Source organism: Hyaena hyaena, unplaced genomic scaffold (assembly GCF_003009895.1).
Source record: "Hyaena hyaena isolate Hyena2069 unplaced genomic scaffold, ASM300989v1 scaffold_84, whole genome shotgun sequence".
Taxonomy (NCBI): domain Eukaryota; kingdom Metazoa; phylum Chordata; class Mammalia; order Carnivora; family Hyaenidae; genus Hyaena; species Hyaena hyaena.
The window spans coordinates 3,035,525-3,058,398 of NW_024080716.1; the positions used below are offsets into that span (position 1 = coordinate 3,035,525).

General features: G+C 37.9%; 1 protein-coding gene across 1 annotated transcript; it reads left to right on the forward strand.

Moving 5' to 3' along the window:
- The first annotated feature begins 1,411 nt into the window (after nt 1-1,411).
- On the forward strand, nt 1,412-22,463 carry CLDN16 (claudin 16). Its single transcript, XM_039234190.1, is given in 7 exon segments — nt 1,412-1,552; nt 1,555-1,605; nt 1,607-1,741; nt 14,640-14,742; nt 18,294-18,458; nt 21,448-21,639; nt 22,330-22,463. Coding segments are annotated over 7 exon segments (921 nt in total).
- Nucleotides 22,464-22,874: the final 411 nt, after the last annotated feature.

Consider the following 22,874-nt stretch of genomic DNA (forward strand, 5'->3'; position numbering starts at 1 on the left):
CTTGTTATGGTGACAGTAGAGTTTATTTTCCACATATGTTTTTACATCCACTTTTGCATTTAATCTTAACTTTAAATTTACATTTTATGTGTTTGAATACAAATGAATTAAAATGAGAAAACAACAAGTTTTAGTTATAAAAGGTTATTATTTTAATATATCCTTGCAGGATATTGTATCAGTACTGATTTTAGCCTTTTACCCTAAAGAGTATAACCCAATCATTTTTGAGTTGGAAAAAAAAGTAATCCTTCCTTGAACTATTCCTAAAATAATTATCTTAGTAGCTGATTCTTCCCAAAGTAATGACCTATTTGTAATTCTTTTCCCATTCCTCACCACCCTCTTCTTTTTCCACCTCTCTGCTTTTGTATTCTCTCTCTCGGATTAAGAACCATGTAAAATAGTTATTATTATTATCATCACTTAAATGCTGTGTTTTAGTTTAGAGAAGTCTGTCTGATTATGATAAAATGTGTGTGTGTGTGTGTGTGTGTATGTGTATATGTGTGCGTGCGTGTTACCCTAGGTATTTTTAAAAGCCTACTGGTAATGAAATATTTTTACCCAATAAAACTACCCATTCAGATATAGGTAAAGCTCCAAAATCTTTTTTACAATCTTTTTTTCTAACAAAAAAAAAGGTGTTTGTTCATTTGGTTTTTTGACATGCATTCAACCAGGGGTCTGTGGGAGAAAAGTAATCATATAGGGAATTCTGGGTCATGGGAATGTTTGCCATTTAGCTACTTCTGTCAGAAACTATTCTAAGTGATACACAGGCACGATGGCATACAATTCTCACAGACGTCTCACGAAGGTAGCATTAATGCTTCCAGTTTCACAGAAGCTGCTGCCCAAGTGCCCTCAGCCTATAAGCTTCAGAACAAAGATTTACACGCAGAGCTGACTGGATGAAACCACGCACGCTTTCCCACTCTAAGGTGCCAAAAGGTTAGGAACTGTGGCTCTATCTGGGGCCAGGGTGCTGGAAACCCTTCAAGGGGCCATTCTGCCCAACACTGTGGAATGCAAACTCCCTTGAGCAAACACTTGTTTAGCATAGTTTCACCAGTGGCCTGTCTGTCCAAGGTAGTCAACGAATATTAAAATAGTCCTAATAATAAAATAGCACTCAGTCAACCGTGTAGCCTCCTTACTGAGGGGGAGGAGAATAGCTCACTTTCCCTGGAGGGCCTGAGAAAGATCGGTTTACAGGCGTCAGCATGGGGTGTGACCCTTCTTTCTTCTCTCCATCTTGGCCCTGGCACGTGCCTCGGGTGACCATCCTCTCACATTAGCCCACGGTCTGGACAGAAAATGTTGCCACCGTGCCTTTTCTCCCCCACCCAAAACACACTCAGCCCTTTCACTGACCTGGCTTCTGATTGGAGGCTGGCTGCTTTGGATAATGACCTCCAGGACCCCTCTGTGGGTTACAGCCTGTTCGCATTACTCTTACCACAACTTAAGACGTCTGCAGTGGGGTGTGAGGAAAAGTAAAAGACCGGTCTTTTCACACCCCCAGGTGCCAGAAGCCCAGAAGACTGACGACGCTCCAGCCACCTGAGTGGGCCCAGGGCTCGCAGCTGCCCATGTGTCCCTTCCAGACGGGCTGCTCGCGAAAATGAGAGACCTTCTTCAGTACGTCGCCTGCTTCTTTGCCTTTTTCTCTACTGGGTTCTTGGTTGTGGCCACCTGGACAGACTGTTGGATGGTGAATGCTGACGATTCCCTGGAGGTAAGAAGTCAGCGCCTTCTTTTTCTGACCCAAGCCTGTCCAAAATGTCTCTCCCAGCCCCACTATTTCTGAATGCTTCCTGGGGATAGAAATAATAGGCAACATAGATGCACTTCCTCCTTACTTACTACTTACTGAGTCTTAATGGTATTTGCTCATGTAATCCTCACAGCTGATCTATGAGGTAGGAATTGCTATTATCCCATTTTATAGATGAGGTAACTGAATAATCCCTCTTTTTCCATAAGGATAAATGCACACAAGTATAATTACATCGTCCTTGCCACTGAATCCTCCAGAAACTCACCTCTCTCACTTCTGCGTATCCTAAATAGAGTAACGTTGCGGTGACAGCCTTTCTCACAACCCTTTTCTAATTTGGATAGCCTCTCTTAAGGAGTAATAATTAAAGCAATCGAGTAACCAAACTCAAGGGGTATAAAATCTACCCAATTCCTAGGCAAGAGGAAAACGTTATTTTAAGGTGTTTCCAAGTGGGAGCAAGAGGAAGAACAAGTCTTTCCAGTGGGTCCCAAAGTATAGGAGACAGATGTGGATTTAAGAAACCCTCTCAGAAATAAATTGCTCTTGGAAGCCAACTGTTATTTAAGAAATGAGTGAGTGGTTCACATGTGAAGGTTTTATTTTTCCTACTGGAGAAGCTCAGAAAGAAGCAATTTTGAAATTTACAATAATTTCCTGCGGCTATAGGAATGTGAGGGAGGTAGAACTGATTAAAAATCAAATCTCCAAATCAGCTACTATTCATTAGGAAGGTTTCAGAAAAAGTAGGTAAGAACAGAAACAATATATCAGGAACTCAGTGACTATATAGCAATCCAATAAGCTTTCTTATGTACATCCTGAGGGGAACAATTTGTTCTAACAAATGCTATAATATCACCTCTATGAAGTTTAGGAAAGATACCCAAGAGCTAGTTTGTATATTTTCTTCCTAGTTTTATTTATTAGACTCTCATGTTAGAGTTAGAAACAGAAAGCAATAATCTTTCTATTGTGTTGAGTATTATTTTGGCTTCATTTATTTATTTCGCTTTTAATTTTCCTCCGACTTCTACATGGCATTTCAAAACCAACAGAATTATAAATACTTCTTTAGAGCTGGAAAATTGTGTGTCTGAAAATTGTGATAGAATTGCAATACTGCAAAGGATGTGTGCTATATGTGAGTCTAGTGATGTATTTTATCTGGCCATGCATGTAAGTGGTGAATGAAAAAAGGAATGCCCTTTGAACAGTGCTCAGGGAAAAGTGGAGATAAAAATGTCTGCTGCCATTAGCGTTTCAGAATCCAGCCTGCCAGGAGTAGGAGATTAATTTAGTAATATGTTGGACTCGATCGAGCACACTTGAAATTATTTTTTAAAGATATGCAAAATCTTGGGGCGCCTGGGTGGCTTAGTCGGCTAAGCGTCCGACTTTCGCTTGGGTCATGATCTCGCGGTTCGTGGGTTCGAGCCCCGCGTCGGGCTCTGTGCTGACTGCCAGCTCAGAGCCTGGAGCCTGTTTCAGTCTGTGACTCCCTCTCTCTCTGACCCTCCCCTGCTCACGCTGTCTCTCTCTCTCTCTCTCCTAGGAATAAAAAAAAAAAAAAAAAAAGATATGCAAAATCTCGTCTAAAAACACTGTTAAAATATTTTCTGAAACAATTTGAAAATCTTTCTGCATAAGCTGACAGAAATCCTAACCTCGTTTGATAAGAAATGGAAGTTTAGAAAGGGTCAGACCTTGCTGAGGGAGATCGAGAGTCCCAGCATTTAAAGCACTTTCTTGCTTCTATTTCAGTACATCCAACCAATTTGCCATTTGCTCAGTGCGAGAACACTTCTAGTTAAAATGAATGGAATGAACAGTCCAGGTTATTCACCTCGAGTAAATCCTTGCTAACCTTGGACAAGAGTTAGTATTTCTTACCTTCTTTCTTATTTCCCATACTTGGAATGTACTGCATAAACATTCCCGGAGAAGCCTCCACATTAAAAGAAGCCCAGAACAAATGAGGCCTCTGCTCTCCAACAATCTCTTTATTTGTCAGTATTTTGAACTGGACAGGGATCTCTTATAATAATTGCCCCTTCAGTTGGCCAGTATATAAAGGCATACGATTATCCACAGATTTCAGGGTTGCGATACTCACTGATTCAACTCTGCTACTCTCTCTCCTTGCTTCCTTCCGTATGTAAGTATCATTTTTTGGTCTATATGAGCAGCTCACTTTAAACAACTATTGGGCAAAAGTTAACACAACAAAAATGCCTTAAAAAACACCTACCCTGTGTAGTAACATGGATGGACCTTGAGGGTGTTATGCTGAGCGAAATAAGTCAGGCAGAGAAGGACAAATATCATATGTTTGCACGTATAGGAGGATTAGGAGGAACTTAACTGAGGAACATGGGGGAGAAGAAGTGGGGAAATGGTGGGGGAAAGGGAGAGAGGCAAACCATGAGAGACCCTTGAATGCTGAGAACAAACTGAGGACTGATGGTTGTGGGGGCGAAGGGGGGAGATGGGCATGGAGGAGGGCACTTGTGGGGATGAGCACTGGGTGTTATATGGAAACCAATTTGACAATAAACTATTTGGGGAAAAAAATAATAAATGTGGAAGAGAATTCTATTAAAAAAAAAACACCTACCTGTGGAGTGTTTAAGCAAAAATGAGTATTATGAATTTTTAGCTTTGTTAGCTTTGTTAATATTCTAGAGTGATGGAGGCGTCAGAGTTGGAAAATGGATTCAACAGTTCAATTCAATATGACAAACATGGAATGTATGACATAGAAAAAGTGCTGTGCTCATCTTACTAGGGGAGGCAAAGATAAAGCAAGAGTGGGTCATGCCTTCCAGGAATGGACATTTAGTAGGGAAAAAAGATGCACATGAGACTATAATGAAAGGCATAGGCCAGTTCATATTTGAGAAGGAAATGAACAATATACCATTGAAGCAAAGAAGATAAAATGATTATTTCCTGTTGAGGACATTCAAGCTGGCCTCAGGGAGGAGAAGGCATTTGAGGAAAGCTTCCAAAAGATGCAAAGGATTTTGAAAGGTAGAAATGGCAGCAGGGGCCTTCCAGACTAGAGGATCCACGTCAAAAGTACAGAATGAGTAACAACTCAGGGCTCGTTAGAGGATTAAGATGAATAGCTGGGGGCACAAGGCAGAGGGGGGCTCAAATATTCTTTTGTCTTACTGCAGCATCCTCAAAAGAGTATAAGACATGATTTTGCCTTACTCATGCCTACCTTGAAGAAGAAGGTTCTTTGCATTAAGTAAAAATTTTAGGAAAAAAGAAATGGCACACCAATGCCACTGTGCACAGCCCCAAATCAGGGATCAGGGGCCCTACGTCTTCATCCTGCTCCTTCCTACTGAGTTCCCTGTGTTTCTGGGAGAACTGATGCAGTGGACAAAACTAGGGCTTTGAGATTATCCCAGCCTGTGTTCATCTCTTCCCTGTCTTCCACTGAGCAAGCCTCAGCTCAGTGTCTTCAATTATAAGATGAAATAATCTCCATCATTTTAAGGTCCTTCCTCAGTCCTCACATTCTTTAACACAAGGACTCCTTGACTATGACTGTGATCCCAAAGTCATGGCCAGTTACTGACGGACCCATGGTGTCTACAGTCTCCCCAGAAACTTCCACTCAGAATCTAGTGCAAACCTTCTCTATTTCTCTGTAACTTTGTATGTTCTTCCTTCCTTTCTCCCATCCTCCTCATCTCCTTACTTATTTCTTTTTCTTGGCCTTCCCTCCACCTTTTTCTTGCTACTTCCATTCTCCCTTTTTCCTGTCTCTTTTCTTCCCTCTTCTACCCCTTATGCTCTACCTCTCCTTACTTACTCTTTTTCTTTCCCCTAATTTCTCCCTCATCTCTATTTCCTTTTCTCTCTCTCCCTTTATTCTTTCCTTTCAGTCTTCTCTCATCCCACAAATACTATTTGATACCTCTGTCCAACTGGGGCTGTGATGGGTACAGGTTTGGAAGGAAGATGTGACCTGGATCTACCCTGGATTGCTCCCGACATTACTGGGAATTACAGACAAGTGAACTGAAAGTTACCATATGGTGTGACAAGTGCCATGATAACAAATAACTCCGAGTGGCCAGCTCACCCAATCTTGGATAATGAGTAAAGGCAAGCCAGAAGAAGAAACACCTAACACAGGACTTAAGGATAGGTGAGTAAAGAAGAAGTAGAGAGTATTCCAAGCACAAGAAATAGTATGGATGTCAATCCAGGTATAAGAGCAATGCATGTGGCTTTGGACTGTCTCAGCATGGTAAGAATTTCCAATGCAGGGAGGAGAATATAGGAGCTTGGCCATCAAAGGCTTTGTGTTCAAGTAAAATAAAGATCTTACACTGTAGTGAAAGATGCTTCACTGTAAACAAATATACACGTGTTTTATAAAGATCAATTGTCATGGCTACTTATGGGAAAAGGTTAGAATGGATAAAAGGAAATGAAGGGAGATGAACTGGAAGGTTTTTGCCATAGAACAAGAGGGAAACAATGGCTTGAACTAGTGAGGCAACAAGCACAGGAAGGCATGAAGATATGGGAAGTTCTTAAGACCTTGAATGGATAGGATTAATAATTGCATGGGGAGAAAGGAGATGATTCAAGGGACAAGTCAAGGTTGAAATCCACTTTACTGGTTTTAGGCAATTGGAGGAATGGTGGAGTCACTCACCAAGAGCTTAAATGGAGGATCACTCGTCTCTCTACAGAAGTCATCAAGCACAAATGTCCCAGGACCATCTCACTATTTTTTTCCTCACTGAGGTTATTATACAGATCTTCAAGGGGGCCAGGAGTACAGTGCTTTCTAGTGGAGAAGTTTAAAGGTTGGACTTGATGTGGGAGGACCCTAGATTAAATCCCACACTTCCAGGCAATACTTGTCTGCATTTAGATCACAATCATTTAAATTGCTCTAAAGCACATGTCTTCTTCTGTAAAGGGAGAATAATAGTATCATAAGTAGATTGTGAGGATTAAATGAGCTTGTGTACCTAAAGCATTTACCACAGTACCAGGCAAGTACAAGTGAGTCAATAAACGAGAGATATATTATTGTCTATTTGCAGTTTATCATTTTGTTTTTGTTATGGAGGAGGAGATGACATTTTGTATAATGTTCACTGAAGGGAGAGATAGGAGATTTAAGTTCTATCCCTGTGTTAGCTATTGATTCTCTTGGAGAAATTCTGTTTATTTCCATGAGCTGTGGTTTGCCCATTTTTATACTTATGACTGTTTCCTTTTTGTCTAACCAGGGCATGAGAGCAAACAATAAAGACAAAATAGCATAAGTTATCTATTAAATGCATTTTTAAAAGAAAAATAAACTGTGAACTAATAATAGTATTAGTATGTTAACCATATTAGAAGATATGTAATTCTTCATTAACCACAATGAAATTTAAAAAAAAAAGTGGTTTCTTTGCCAAGTTACTGGTCTTTCAATTATCAGAAGGAAAGAATGTTTTCACAAGATTAATCCATTTTCAGTTAATCTTGCATTAATTATTTATTGAGAGTTTGCTATAGACCAAGCACTATTATGATTAAAATTTCATTACCTCAGATGAAAGTTTCTCACATTTGGATTTATTTGATCCCCATGATCAGGTTCTCCCCTGGAATTTCTAGTTATATTAATGATGCCACTGTTGTTTCAGACATAAAATGAATATTAAAATCATTACACCTGGCATGTACTCTGATTATTTATATACTGGTTTTACTTTTCCAACTCATTGTAAACCCGTCAGCAGACATTGGTGGCTACAAATATTCTCTTGTTCATCTCATGGTTTCCTCCCAACAATTTCCACATCATGGAAATTCCCGACTCACATGAACTGACAAGGTGCATCTATGAAGATAATTGGCATGTTTATGAAAAGAATGAATATAATGTGACATGATCTTCGGAAATCACACATTGAGCTGTAAATGAAAAGTACCTCTATGGGGAGACCACCACCATTTTCTAGGCAAGATTTTTAAATCTTAGTACAATTTAAAGTTGTTCAAGGTATGGATCTGGTTCCTCCTTTTAATACGACAGGAATAAAAATCTAATTCCCCAGGATGTATAATAAAGTTGGTGAAGAGTGAATTCTGGTCCAGAGAATATGGTTTTTTCTGCCTGGTGCTTTAAAGAAAGACAGAAATGAAGAAAAGAAGAGAGGACAAAGTAAACTGATATTTTACTACCATTCGCTCAGCAAACACTGATCTGTCACAGTTGATGCAGTAGTCATTGCAAAGTTATGATGCCAGGCTTTCACAAGCATTCTAAGATGATTAAACGTGTGACTTAAATAAGTTAAACAATAAATGTTAAAACTGAAATATTTAGGGGCGCCTGAGTGCCTCAGTTGGTTAAGTGTCTGGCTCTTGGTTTCAGCTGGGGTCATGGTCTCATGGTTCATGAATCTGAGCTCCGCATCAGGCACTGTGCTGACAGAGCAGAGCCTGCTTGGGATTCTTTCTCCCCCTCTCTCTGCCCCTCACTCCTCTCTCTCTCTCTCTCTCTCTCTCTCTCAAAATAAATAAATGAACTTACAAAATTGAAATATTTAGTTCGAAGATGTAAATTGGGCAATATAAGCATGAAGACCATTTTACCTTATAAGTAAGTATTATCTCATTCTTGCCATTTATACTTTTAGCCGGTCCTCCACAAATAAACAGGCAGAGCAAAACCAAATGTATTTCAGCAAATAAAATCATGGCACATAAATGCAGAGGAAAGGAAAAGTAACATCTATTATACTTTTTTTAACCTTGCCTCTTTATCTTTATAAATGCTTGTTTTGAGTTCCTTTAGACCTTGGGATAGTAAGAAAAATAACATAAAAAATATATGTACATGCACACACACACATTGTTTTAGAAAGAGAGAGGGAGCATGAATGGGAAAGAGGAACAAAGGGAGAGATAGAAAGAGAGAGAGAATCTTAAGCAGACTCCATGCTCAGCACCGATCCCTACACAGAACTTGATCTCAGGACCCTGGGATCGTGAAGTAAGCCGAAATCAAGAGTCATACATTCAACTGACTGAGCCACCCAGGTGTCCCAATAAGATAAAATATTAAAATGAAAAGTTCAGAATCCTGGTATAAAAAAATTCAAATGCGTTTCATGTTAAAACTGAAATTGTTTCAAGTCTTAGTAGTAAAATATGTTATTTACTATAGAATTATTAAGGTTTTGCATCTTAATGAATATATTTAAGTAAATACTGGTAACAGCTAAGTTGCATCTTCAGTGTTAAAGAACATTGACACAGAATGGTAAAGTGGTGTGGAAAGCATAAATTCCTATAATATGTGTATGCAAGGTGGTTTATAAAATAGTACATCTTCATGACTTAGTCTGCTTTTCTTTTGTTTTATGCATACTTCTTCCTGTATGTATTGTATTTACACATGCATCTCAGTACATATGCATTTATAACCTAATGCATATTTACAAAGAAAGATCTTATTTGATAGCGGTCAGCCAACAATAAGTATTTACTAAACCTATTGAGCATACAGTATATTTTCCCTCATGTAGCTGGAAGGAAACAAATGCCAATTAATCTAAGTATTTTTAAGTTTCTCTAACTCCCCAAAGACATATAAAATACATAGAGACAATACAGACACATCCAGAATTACAGGAAATTTAAAGACAAGGCAGACAAAATTGTGTGTTGCTGCTTGGAAATATTTCCAGAGTGACAAGGAAAGAAAAATTGGCAAAGACTAGGGTAGAGAAGCCTTAATGGGAAGTTGCTAAAGAGATCAGAATAGGAAATCCCAGGATTAAGGAACTAATTTAGGATACTATCAATTCAACAGGGAAGAGACGTGGTTAGTAGGGTTTCCTGAAGGTTTCCTGAAGCTTTTTCTGAGGGGTATCCTGAGTCTTGTGGTAAAGTCACTCCCCAGAGCCAGTCGAGTAGATGGGGTCCTGGCTGATAGCAAATCAGTGCATACTCTATAGTCTAAATCATAATTCTTTGACTCCCAGATTCAGTTGTTTTGTCTATTCAGTCAAGCCAAAAGCATATATTAAGCATCAATTGTGCATACAGTGTATCAGTAACTATTATCTACAGCCAGATAGAAAACATGGATTAGAAAAAGTGACCAGCGGGCCTCGGTGGCTCAGTCGGTAGAGCTTCTGACTTCGGCAAGTCATGAACTCGCTTTCGTGAGTTCGAGCTCTGTGTGGGGCTCTGTGCTAACAGCTCAGAGCCTGGAGCCTGCTTCAGATTCTGTGTCTCCCTCTCTCTCTGCCCCTCCCCTGCTCGCGGTCTCCCTCTCTCTCACACTCTTTCTCTCTCAAAGAAATAAAGTTTAAAAGAAAAAAAAAAGTGATCCTTTTTTTTTTTTTCCTCAAAAACTTCTTTTGGGCATCCATTATGTTCCAAGCAGGAGGGCCTGTAAGCTACCGGAAGCGAGGTGCCATACCTTTCTTGGTCTGCGCTCTATCCCCAGCATTTTATCAGTCTCTTGACTGACACATGACAGACCTTCAATGAATATAGTTGGAAAGATGACAACAGACAGACTTGGGAGACAGATATGCATAAATGCACACAAAAATAATGCAATATTGTCAATACTATAGAAAATATGGACAAATTATGGTATGATCTGGGGATAAATTAACTCTTCATGGAAGGAGTATCTTTGAAGTGGCATTTGAAGGATAGGTAGAAATTTGACAGATTGAAGGCAAAGGAGTCATTCTCATTATTATACACCAAGAGTGGGAGAGTTAAATGCTGTTAGGAACCAGGTAGCCAAGATCCATGAGAGAGGGTGGGGGGGCAGGGTGTGGATAAGAAAACTGTGAGCACAAGCCCCACCTAATGGGAGCAGCCAGTCAGCTGGCGCTAATCATTGAGATGTGGCATGAGGAGTCCAGGTGGCCAGATGACCAAGTTGCCAATGGAAGCCAGAAATCAGGACTGTTCTGTCAGCTCTCTGTTTTACTATTGCAATTAATTAATATTAAGAGATGTATGCCGGCCTCATGTTTGTGACTTATACTTTTATTGTGACATCTTGGATAAACTGAGTTTCCCCCATTTAGGAGACCATCTGCTCCCTTCAGGACAGATATTCATTATAATAATATAGAATATTATCTATATTTATTAATGTATAAATTGCATGTTAAAAGAGTAAGCTTAAAGCTGGAATTGTAAGCTTACTATTTTGAATGGCCTATTCTATTTTGAATGACCCTATAAGATAAGAATTATTAGTTAACATTTTGCATTTTTGCCCTTTAAGAAAGGTTACCCATAATATCTGAAGCATCTGTCTGTTTTTTAAACAGAACCTTGTCTTATAACTTTTAAGAATTTAGATTTACTTGCCTTTGAGGGAGTTCTTAATAAGCCGCTGTGTAACACAGGGATAAGAACGTGAAGATTATATGTTATAGCCAAGGAGGGCTTTCCTAAATATGATAAATACCATAAAAATTCTTAACCTTGTCTTTGTGCACAAAGGCACCTTTAAGGGTGTCTCCGGTAAGTGCTATATTAACACAGAAGTTTAGTTAATTACAGCCACTATTCTCACGTACCTTAACCAAGTGTGAATACCAAGCAATCTAATAGTGTGCCCCTGAGCATTAATACCTAATGAAATTGGATTCCTTGTTTCCTCTAATGAGCTCATTGCTTTTCTAAATATGGTCATTGCAGGTAAATGATCAATAGCATTGAAAATGACACCTCTGCTGGATTATTTTGGCAAGAGACTCTTTTTTAGTGTAAAATGAGTATCCCTACATATATATCTTGGGTTCTTTTCTAAATAACCTCATATATAACAAGAAATACCAGAGTAGATTTGTTCATTTGTTTTAGTGGCTGTGTTAGACAGCAGGAATTATGAACAGTCACTCTCTGATTTATAGAGCAGTGAGTTCAGATCCATATAACCTAGCTCAAGTTGGTATAAACTGGATCCAGTATGTCCCTGTTAATTGAGAGACTAAAGGGCTATAAGAAGTCCTGTTTTCTACTACGGTATAATAGTTCTGTACCAATCATCTCCACTCTATTTGTCTCCTAGGGCTGCCATAACAAAGTACATAGTTTGGTGGCTTAACATAAGAGAAATTTATTCTCTCACAGTTCTGGAGGTTAGAAGCTTGAAATCGAGGTGTTGACATAAGCCTTCGCTCCCTCTGAAGGCTCCGAGGGGAGTGTCTATTCCTCACCTCTTCCGGCTTCCGGTGGCTGCTGGCATTCCTTGATTTATGGCCACATCACTTCAATCTCTGCCTCTCTGGTCATATTGCCTTCTTCTCTATGTGTTTCTCGTTAAGGCACTTGTCATTAAATTTGGGGCCCACTGGTAATCCAGGGTGATCTTCTTATCTCAGGATCCTTAACTTCATTACATATGCAAAGTCCCCTTTTCCAAAAAAGATAAAATACATACATCCATAGGTTCTGGGGATTGGGACGTGGACAGATCTTTGGCGGGGAGGGGAGAGGGAATCATTCAACCCATCTTATCTACCTTTCTTCACTTTTATTGTGGTTAGTTACTAACGTTGAACACACTCACTACTCAGGTTGTTATGATGTTTAAGTACCTTACTAAGATCATTCTATGAGCAAATCATTTACAGTGTGTGTTTGTAATTTTTTAATTCTTATAACTATCCTAACACTATCTCCTTTATATAGAAAGGAAGTTTGAGGCTCAAAAAAGGTAAGATCTTCCTCAAAGATACAACACATTTAAAAAGTATCAACTTAGATTTAAAGTCTGTGCTTTTTCAGCCGCAGCTTAAATTGCATGCATACCTAACTTGAGATGTTCACATATGTCTTTAAAAATTGATATGTAAACTTTCACAAGGCAGATCTTTTGTGTTAAATTTTTGGTGACTGCAGCTCCTTAGGCAGATAATATCCCCCAAAGCATCCTTTCAGTTTTAATCTCAGGAAGAGTAAGCCAAAATGAAGATTTGTAGCATTATAGCCATAGGATGACATTAAAATTAGGACTTATAACACTTCACCCCAAGCCATCCTCCACCATGACTCCATTTTCAATGCTGGAGTACTCTAGCCTGAAATGGATTTGGAATTTCTTAAAATGGGTTTTAAGTATACTGCGGTGCTTAAGAGCAAACACACAGATTGCTGTATTTGAATCCTATCTCCTCCATTTGTGAACTCTGTTTGTGTGAGGTTATCACTTACCTTTCCTGTTCCTCATTCTCCTTATTTGTAAAATAGCTGAGAGCAAGTGATATCTCACAGGATCCTTTAAGGAATAAATGAGATAATAATATACTTAAATAGTAACTGCTTCAAGTATAGACTTAATATAGATTTATTATTGCCAATTATGTGTATTTTACCTACAAAGGGATATAACCTATAAAGTACATATAACATTGACATTTGTGGTGGAATAGCAAGCAGTAAAGTTTTATTTGGCACACAATATAGCTGCAGGGAAGAACCCAAGCAGCAAGTTTCAAAGCACAAATATTCCTTGAGATGGTTTTCTTTGGCAGATCAAAGGGTCCTACATGCCTTCCTTTCCTCTTCACACCAGTTTTAATCTCCCTGCTTTTGCATTTCTCTTTCCACATTGTTATGTAGTCTTTCTTTAAGGAAAATTTTAAGTTTTTATTTTCCAAGATAATTCTTGGTTAAATTTTACTAAACGATTCCCAGAATCCCAAGGTAATGTGAATCTGTAATTGAATCAGTACAAACAATCATATTAGCCCTGTTCCATATGCATGAGCTGTGTCAAGAATATTTGAAACTATTTCCCATTGGCATGTTTACAATTTTAAGAAATCTATTGTGACTTGCAGTTTATAGATAAAACAGGGAAAGGCTCTGGGCACCGGCATCTTTTAGCTCTAGGTGGACACTCAACATCTGCACTGAGATTCTAAGTAAAAGGGGTTTACAGTTGTCAGGGTGTATGAAGTTAATGCTCAGTTTGTTCACATTCATGTCATAGCTGGAACATTTGTAGTGTGTCAGTGGAGCAAAGAAAAAGAAGTTGTGGGTCTTTATATTTCATTTGTTGTTGTCCTTAGATATAGCATTCTTTGGCAATTATTGTAAACTTGTGAACTTCATATACAATAATACCTTTCTTCATGGAACTCAGTGTTTATGGGAGGAAAAAATAATGTACATTTTTTTAAAAATTTTTTTTGAGAGACAGAGCACGAGTGGGGGAGGGGCAGAGAGAGAGGGAGACACAGAATCTGAAGCAGGCTCCAGGCTCTAAGCTGTCAGCACAGATCTTGATGCGGGGCTCGAACTCACCAACCCGTCAGATCATGACCTGAGCCGAAGTCGGACACTTAACCGACGGGGCTACCCCGTGCCCCTAATGTACATTCTTAATAGACTCAGGATGACAAGAGTTAACATTTATTGTTATACAGATTATATATTTGTTTGTTTGTTTGTTTTTGATGAACAAATGCCAGCAGAAGAAAGTGAAATAAATTATCTCCATTGAAACAATGACTCCGTGATGGAACCAGCCATAGACACATGCCTATAGTGATGACGATTTTATCTAGTTAGGCATCACTCCCTCTCACCTCCCCCCTTCCCACCTCATCAGGAAGTGAATTCATTTCCTGGTGGAGAAAGCCTTTAGTTCTTAGTGCTTAAGGGAAAATGCTCTAAAACACATTGTGTTTGTTGTAAATGAAATTCTGCTCACGCTTGCAACCCCTGTACTTTGCTATCAAAGGCACAACAGCCAAGGTCTTCCTTTGATCGAGGGGAACTAGAGTGTGCCTGCCTGAGTTGGTTCACAGTATCTTCTCCCAACATCTAGGTGAGCACCAAATGCCGAGGCCTCTGGTGGGAGTGTGTCACGAACGCTTTTGATGGGATTCGCACCTGTGACGAGTATGACTCTATCCTTGCCGAGCACCCCCGTATGTATGCCTTAGACAACCCCCCTGTCAGGGAGCGGAACCCAAACGGGTTTCAATTGTGTGTTCTTGTTTTCTACAGCACTATGGTAAAGTTCTGTCTAATTTTAAATGTTTCCATAAAAAATTTAGTTTACTTCAGAAATGTGGATTGAAACATGTTGAGCTTATTTTATCTTTTTCCGTGCGTGTACACATTCTTTCAAGGTGAAAATATTAACTTCTTCATCTCTGCTCACCCCCCCCTCCCCCCAAGGCCTGAAAGAGTGTCAAACACACAAGAAGACTTAAGTAAATACTTTGTAAATTGAGATGAATTCTTCAAGGTGCTGTGATTGGAGGGTAGATTTGACACATTAGATGGAAACCATTTCAGAGATGTCTTTCAGCCAGGACTTAAGTCCAATAGAAAGTTGACAGTAATTCATTGGGAAAGTTGCTGAGAAAGAGAGAAGGTGGAAAGAGAGGAACAGACATAAAGAGAAAAACAGACATGGAGATAGGCAAAGAGAGACACACAGACTGTAGGATCAGTAAATGAAAAGAATCAATAAATGTGACACACAATTAACAGTAATAGTAAAACCAGCCCATCATCTTCCTAACCTTCAGCTTTAAATTTTAATTAGGCTTTAGCAAGGTCCATGTTTCTATAAATAATGAGATTTCATAGATGAAAAAATGTTATCAATGATTCTCTCCATTTTTCTCCATAGCAGATATTTATTTATCTAGAACACAGATTCGTGCCAAGAAATACTGGTGCTGTTGTTAAAGCTAATTGGTTTTGGTCTCCTTCAAATCAGATGACAGAGTATAGGAGAGCATGACTTCCTTTCTCAAGATAAATGGAAAGCAAATGCTTGGAATGTGACTTTTCTCCCGGACAGCTATTTCAGTCCAGGGATAAGCACTTAAAAGGAGCAGTGCTCTAAAATATCTTCTTCTGCTATTCAGGATTTGAGTGTTTTTTTTAACCTAATTCATAAAGCCTATATTTCATTTTTTTGAAACTTCTTAATTCTTTCTCTATTTCCCTCCTTGTGCTAACCTAATTCCACTTTCGAAAAAGCATGATTTGGTCAATCAGAATGTAAGTTTATGTGGACACAAGGATATTCCAGAAATGTAGTGCTATTGTGAGAGCTGAGGAAAAAAATAAAGATAAAATATTTCAAACTCGTAAATGTTGTTATGCACATTTATGAAAGAATAACAGAAAATCACTCATAAGCTTACTGCACAGAGAAAACTGCTGATTGTATGTAATATATTTCTTTTTAAAAATCTTTTGCCTGCACTAGCTCACATTTTAAAATATGTTCTTACCTCTTAATTCCAAACAATATCCTAAAGAATAATTACTTCTGTTTTAAAAATTCTATCATATGCTTAGAGACTACAGATATAAACATGTATTCTAAGAAAATAACATAACTATACCCTCCAAGTTAGGATATTACTTATAAGATTTTATTTTTAGTCTTTGATATCTTTTACGGAATCACAATTAGATAACCTTTTCCACTATCCTATGGACCTAGGGCATAGAGACCCAGACAAATTTTTTTTTTTCGGGGCTCTTGATATAGTTCATTTGAGTCCCCCTTTTCCAAGTCAGAATATTTAACATTATTCTAGCAGCCAGTTCTCAGACAATACCTAGAAAGAAATTTCTAGATCATTAGCATTAGCCATCTTCCTGGAGAACTGCCCTCTTCGAACTGGACAGGTCATAGGGCTGACTAGATAACACCATAGACACGAGTCCTGAAGTTCTACAGAGCATCAGAAATCAGCTATACGTGGGATCAAGGCTTGGAGAAGAGGAGACCAGGGTCATGATTTCAGGGCATCCCATCCAATGGCAATCCTGGTATTTTGGTCCCAGCTCCAAAAGGGGACTTAAAAATATTTAAGGAAGCCATTCCAAAGTGTGAAATTTCTTGGCTTGGGGTGGTGAGTAGGAGACCCACTTGTGTGTGTGTGTGTGTGTGTGTGTGTGTGTGTGTGTGTGTGTATAACCTATATATATATATATAACCTAGTTAGTTACATATTTTTCTCTTTCCTCAAATTTGAGAAAACTAAGCCTTAGATTTCACCTAAATTAGAAATTTAAGTCTAGGGACGCCTGGGTGACTTAGTCGGTTAAGCGTTAGACTTTCGCTTAGGTCATGATCTCGCGGTTCGTGGGTTCAAACCCCGCGTCGGGCTCTGTGCTGACTGCCAACTCGGAGCCTGAAGCCTGTTTCAGTCTGTGACTCCCTCTCTCTCTGACCCTCCCCTGCTCATGCTGTCAATCTCTCTCTCTCCTAGAAACAAGTAAAACATTAAAAAAAAAAAGAAATTTAAGTCTAAATTTTGTGAAATAATGTCACATTTTAAGATCTTAAATATTCACCTATTAATCAGGTAAAAGCTGATTTTATGCATTGATTTCTTCTCTTAGATGGATTATAAAAGTATTTTTTAATTTTAAATAAATTGGCCACACTTTATGAGCAATCTATTACTAAATCAGCCCTACATTTTTCTCACCATTGCAGAAAAATTATTTAAAATACAAGGAAACCTCAATCACTATGAAAATAAAAGATAATTACAATATCATCAAAAAGAATAAATTATTATGACTCCTCTCCATTAGCGAGCTAAAATAGTAGTAGTTTTGACATCAGGTAATTAACCCTCCATTTGTGACAAAATTTCCAATTTTTGATTTAGCATAACTGAGATTCACAGTTCAAGAGGTTTTCACATTTGTGATGCTTCCCCTGCAGAAGATGATTGCTACTATTCATTCCACTTCTATTTACTTAATATCCTCTTCCCTGGACCTTCTACCATGTATTCTTATTGGACATAGTTTTGAAATTTATTCAGTTGATAGTGCAAGATTAAAGAGTTGAGATGGAATGTTGGTCAAGAAGGGTCACCCCTGGAAGCAATGAAAAATAATATGATCTGGCTTCTAGAAATAGTTTCTACTGAATAACAGAAGCTCCATAGCTCCTTCTTGTTCTAAAGAGAAGGCTTTAGAAGAGATGGCTCCCATTGGTCTGAATTGGCAAGAGACATCTTGAATCATTTTATCCTGCTCCCCTGTGCCAAATGTTAACCGGGTATTTTAAAAATATTTTTCAACAGAACTTCAAATAACTGTAGTGATCATTTGTTTCTTAAATATTCCTTGGGCAACTTCTGCAAAATAGATACTCTGCCTTCAATTCAGTCTTTAGCTATAATACTTGTAAGCAAGACTCCTTCTAGAACAAGAAACAAGCAAGAAAAAAGTTATTTAGTGTACCCTATATGCCAAGCATTTTGCTAGGGGTCGGCAAATCTAAGTCATAATCAGTGCTTAAACAAATAATAATGTCGATAATCTCATGATATTTTGCATTTTATGAAAAAAATCAAGGTCATGCAAATTTAAATTCTAATTCAGTGGCATTTGTCAATGTATGTGATTATCTGTTTCTTGGTGCACCTCTATGTTAACACGTTTCCTTCCTCTGACCATGATTTAACCACATGCCCTGATCTTCCAGTGAAGCTGGTGGTAACTCGAGCATTGATGATTACTGCAGATATTTTAGCTGGATTTGGATTTATCACCCTGCTTCTTGGTCTCCACTGTGTGAAGTTCCTCCCTGATGAGCCATACATCAAAGTCCGCATCTGCTTTGTTGCTGGAACCATATTACTAATAGCAGGTACTCTCTACACGAGGGGTGGGGGTAAAGATGCTCATCTACAGGCTTGAGAAAAAGAAGGATGCTGTTGTGAAGCAGTTCATTTTATTTTATTTTATTTTTTAAGTTTATTTATTTATATGGAGAGAGAGAGAGAAAGAGAGAGAGAGCGAGCACGTGCACATGTGCACACGAGCAGGGGAGGGGCAGAGAGAGATTCCCAAGCAGGCTCCATGCTATCATGACTTTGAGATCGTGACCTGAGCTGAAATCAAGTGTCAGTCACTGAACCAACTCAGCTATGCAGGTACCTTGTGCAGGCGTTCATTTTAACATCATATGTGACTTGCTTTTCTAGATTAAGGAAATAAGAAGAACATTAGCCCTTCTTTGTTCAGCTGTGGGGAATCAGTTGATTATTTTTTTGTTACTATGCTAGATCAAAGTTTATTGAAGTCCTCAAACTATTTTTAATCATTTAAAAAGTTATATAATGGTTTAAATTTATCAAATAATTTATTTTTTTATTATTCTTGAGGTTAAATCCTAAAATAAGACCCCAGATCCCATCTCCTTACCTGTACCCACTCCCACCAATTCTTTAGCAATTAACTAAGTTGTACAAAATCCTATGTTAGGCTTTTCTCATGTGCCAACCCTTCTGATCATAAATGTAACAATAAACAGATTATATCTCCACTTGAAAGGCAGATGAATAAATGGAATTCGGAAGGATAATAAATCAAGCATGACTTATAAACAAGTCAAGAAGCACTTTACATGGCATTTATTGAAGAAAGAGCATCATTAAATTCTGTCATTAAATTCACTTTAGTCCTCTTCTGTCACAACATGATGTCTTCTTAAGACCTTAATGCAAGTTGGGAGAAAATACACTGTCCAAGAAATCAAAGTGCAGGAAGATTGAAAACCAATGGGCACACCCCCAGAGAGGAACTATCATTTTTTCCCTTTTTTAATGGTAGCAGTGAAAATTTAGCAAAGCAAATGTAGGTGGTAACTTCACCAGGAAGTGTAAGATGAATGGATAGGGATTTGGGAATTAAAAATACTTGGAGAGGTGTCTGGCTGGCTCAGTCAGTAGAGCATGGAATCTTGATCTCAGAGCTGTGAACTCAAGTTCCACGTTGGGGTAGAGTTTACTTAGTTTTTTTTTTGCGGCGCCTGGGTGGTTCAGTCAGTTAAACATCTGACTTCAGCTCAGGTCATACACCATGTTTTTATTTAAAAAAAATAAAAATAAGCTAAATTTAAAAAACTGAATTGATAAAAAAAAATCCTTATAGGAATGGATGAAGAAGTGATAAAATTAAATTTCCAGATACTGCCAAAGGCTTGAAACCATCATTTGAAATTAGTATGCCAAGGGAGCCTGGGTGGCTCAGTCGGTTAAGCCTCTGCCTCTTGACTTTCAGGTTATAATCTCATGGTTCATGAGTTTGAGCCCCACATTAGACTCCGTGTTAGTGGTGTGGAGCCTGCTTGGAATTCTCTCTCTTTCTCCCTCTTTCTGTGCCCCTTCCCCACTCAGTCTCCCTCTCCAAATAACCTTAAAAAAAGAAGACATTATATATATATATATAATATAATCATATTATACATAATAAATATATATAATTATATGATATATAAAATACTAACACCATACATATGTATAAATATATATGACATACTATTTTATATGATATGAAATGAAATATATACATATTTCATATATATGTATCTATGTGTGTTACATGTATATATAATTTTCCATAATCTGTTTCTAAGTTTCAAAAAAGCAATTTCTATCTTAAACCTGTAGATTATAGTATTGTAGAAAATAGGTGGTAATTTACATCCTATTATCTAAATGTTATATGTTCATGATCTGGCCTTCTTAAACTTGTATTAAACAACTGGGAAAATAATGCAATGAAATGGTGACTTAAATACATATCACAGACTCCCTAGAAAAGAATGTGAAACACCATTTTCACATAGCCTTTTGTCCTTTGGCTCCTTTTTTTCTTGAATCTAAGCACTGATGTGCAATTTACACCTTTAAAGCAAAAGCATTCTAGTGGCATCATTCCAAGCCAGTCAAATTATCAGATAGATGAATTTGGGGGGTTAAATTTTGCTTAAAAGGAAAAAAAAAATCTTAGTTTATTTTTGCATGGTGTGGGGGTGGTAGATAAATATTTGTTTTAAAATGAAGACAATTTTTACTACAGTTATTTGTTTTGAAGCCCAGCAACCTAAAATTATTGACTTCAGGGGCCCTTGGGTAGCTCAATCAGTTAAGTGTCTGACTTCGACTCAGGTCATGATCTCACAGTTCATGGGTTCAGGCCCTGCATCGGGCTCTGTGCTGACCACTAGTTCACAGCCTGGAGCCTGCTTCAGATTCTGTATCCCCTTCTCGCTGACCCTCCCCGCTCACGCTCTCATTCTCTCTCTCAGAAATAAATTTTTAAAAAAATTTTAAAAAGTAATTTAAAATTATTGACTTCAAAATACATAGTTTCCGTATGGGTGCTGACTATGTATCTGACACAGCTTTAATTGTGGTCTAGGGGGTGGGGCAGAAGAGCAATAGAATATTCCTAAATATACTTTTAATTAAAAAATCAATGGAAAATGAATGTATGCTGTGTATTAATTGTCTTCAATATTGTGTTCTTTCTTTTTTGCTGTTGTTTTTCATATTTCCTTTTACACAGCATTAAATGTAACATGGGAGAGGAAAATTAAAGAAAATCACAATGATCATTTTAATTTTACACAAACAGATGAACACTGCATTTATTAAATTTTTGTATTTCTCCTTATGTATAAACTGACATATAATTTGGAAGCAACACAAAATAGAAAGCAATTATTATTGCCTTTCTAAATGATTATTATCCCTCTAAATGATGCCATACATTTTGGGTAGCAGTCAGATCTCCATGAACTTATGTTTGGAAAGCCTGCATTATTTTTTGGCAACTTCTCTTTCTTTCAGGTGCCCCAGGAATCATTGGTTCAGTGTGGTATGCTGTTGATGTTTATGTAGAACGTTCTTCTCTGGTTTTGCACAATATATTTCTTGGCATCCAATATAAATTTGGTTGGTCTTGTTGGCTTGGAATGGCTGGTTCTCTGGGTTGCTTTTTGGCTGGTGCTGTCCTGACATGCTGCTTATACCTCTTCAAAGGTAAGAACAAAATAAAATAGCACACTTACTCACTTCTGTTATCAATCTTCCCAAACAATTCTCACCAGTGCAAACTAATGTCGCTTACTTGGTCCCTACCTATTATAAAAAATGACACTCTAGAAGTTTCTGTTGTTTAAGGAAAACTGATTTGCCATATTCAAGCCTATTACCTCATTGGTGTTATATTGGTTGAAAAAAAAACCCACAGCTATAACTGTTTCCAGTTTCTAAATATATAATGATGATTTCAATATGTTCATAATCTTACATATCTAACTTAATCTAATCTACTAAATTTATATTTAGAGTCAAACAGAGAAGTAGACTGAGCCAAGTCAAATATTTGTTGTTAAAAATATAATGTTTTACCATTGGGTTTCTAAAAATATCATTAAAAAGCAAGAAAATCCATCTCCTCATCAGGTAAGAAGGAAGGAAGAAAGGAGGAAGGAAGGAAGGAAGAGAGGGAGGGGAAAAAGAAAAAGAAAGTACATAAGTTTTAAATCTAAAAATAACTTTCCAGATGAAAATCTTAGATTTTCTTCTAGGGTTCTCCTTAGACAATTCCTTCTTAAAATATTTATACTTTTGCCTCTTTATGAGAAGAATGTGTAAAATGACATTTTTCCCCAAAGTTCACTGAGTCATAATTATTTCTATATCACTACATTTATCTCTTGCCAACAGACGTTGGACCTGAGAGGAACTATCCATATTCCATGAGGAAAGCCTATTCAAATGCAGCTATCTCCATGGCCAAGTCATACGTAGCCCCTCGGACAGAGACCGCCAAAATGTATGCCGTGGACACGAGAGTGTAAAGTGCCACACACGAGTCTGTGTGTGTGTGTTCCTGAGGTAATCAATCAGGATGTTCAGGTTAATACAATAGTAGGTTGATCCAGAAACACTTACTTAGACCCCTTGTTCAACTAAATTAATTGCTCAGCTTAATCAAGAAGTTTGATTCTGCAATCACTGTTCCTTTTCTGTTATTCTCATATTCTCTCTCTTTTCTACTCTACTCTTACACATACCCACACACCCTTTCCCTGCATTTTCAGATAAGGTGGCTAGGATATACAAAGGTTTGTGATTTCTATATTGCTATTAGAGATTGTGACTTGGTGATATTCAAGTAAAATGCTACTTTCAGACTAAAAGGCAACCTTAAAAGAGACCGGAGATTCTAATCTTTGAAGGAGTTGACGGCCTCTTAGCTCCTTCTCTGG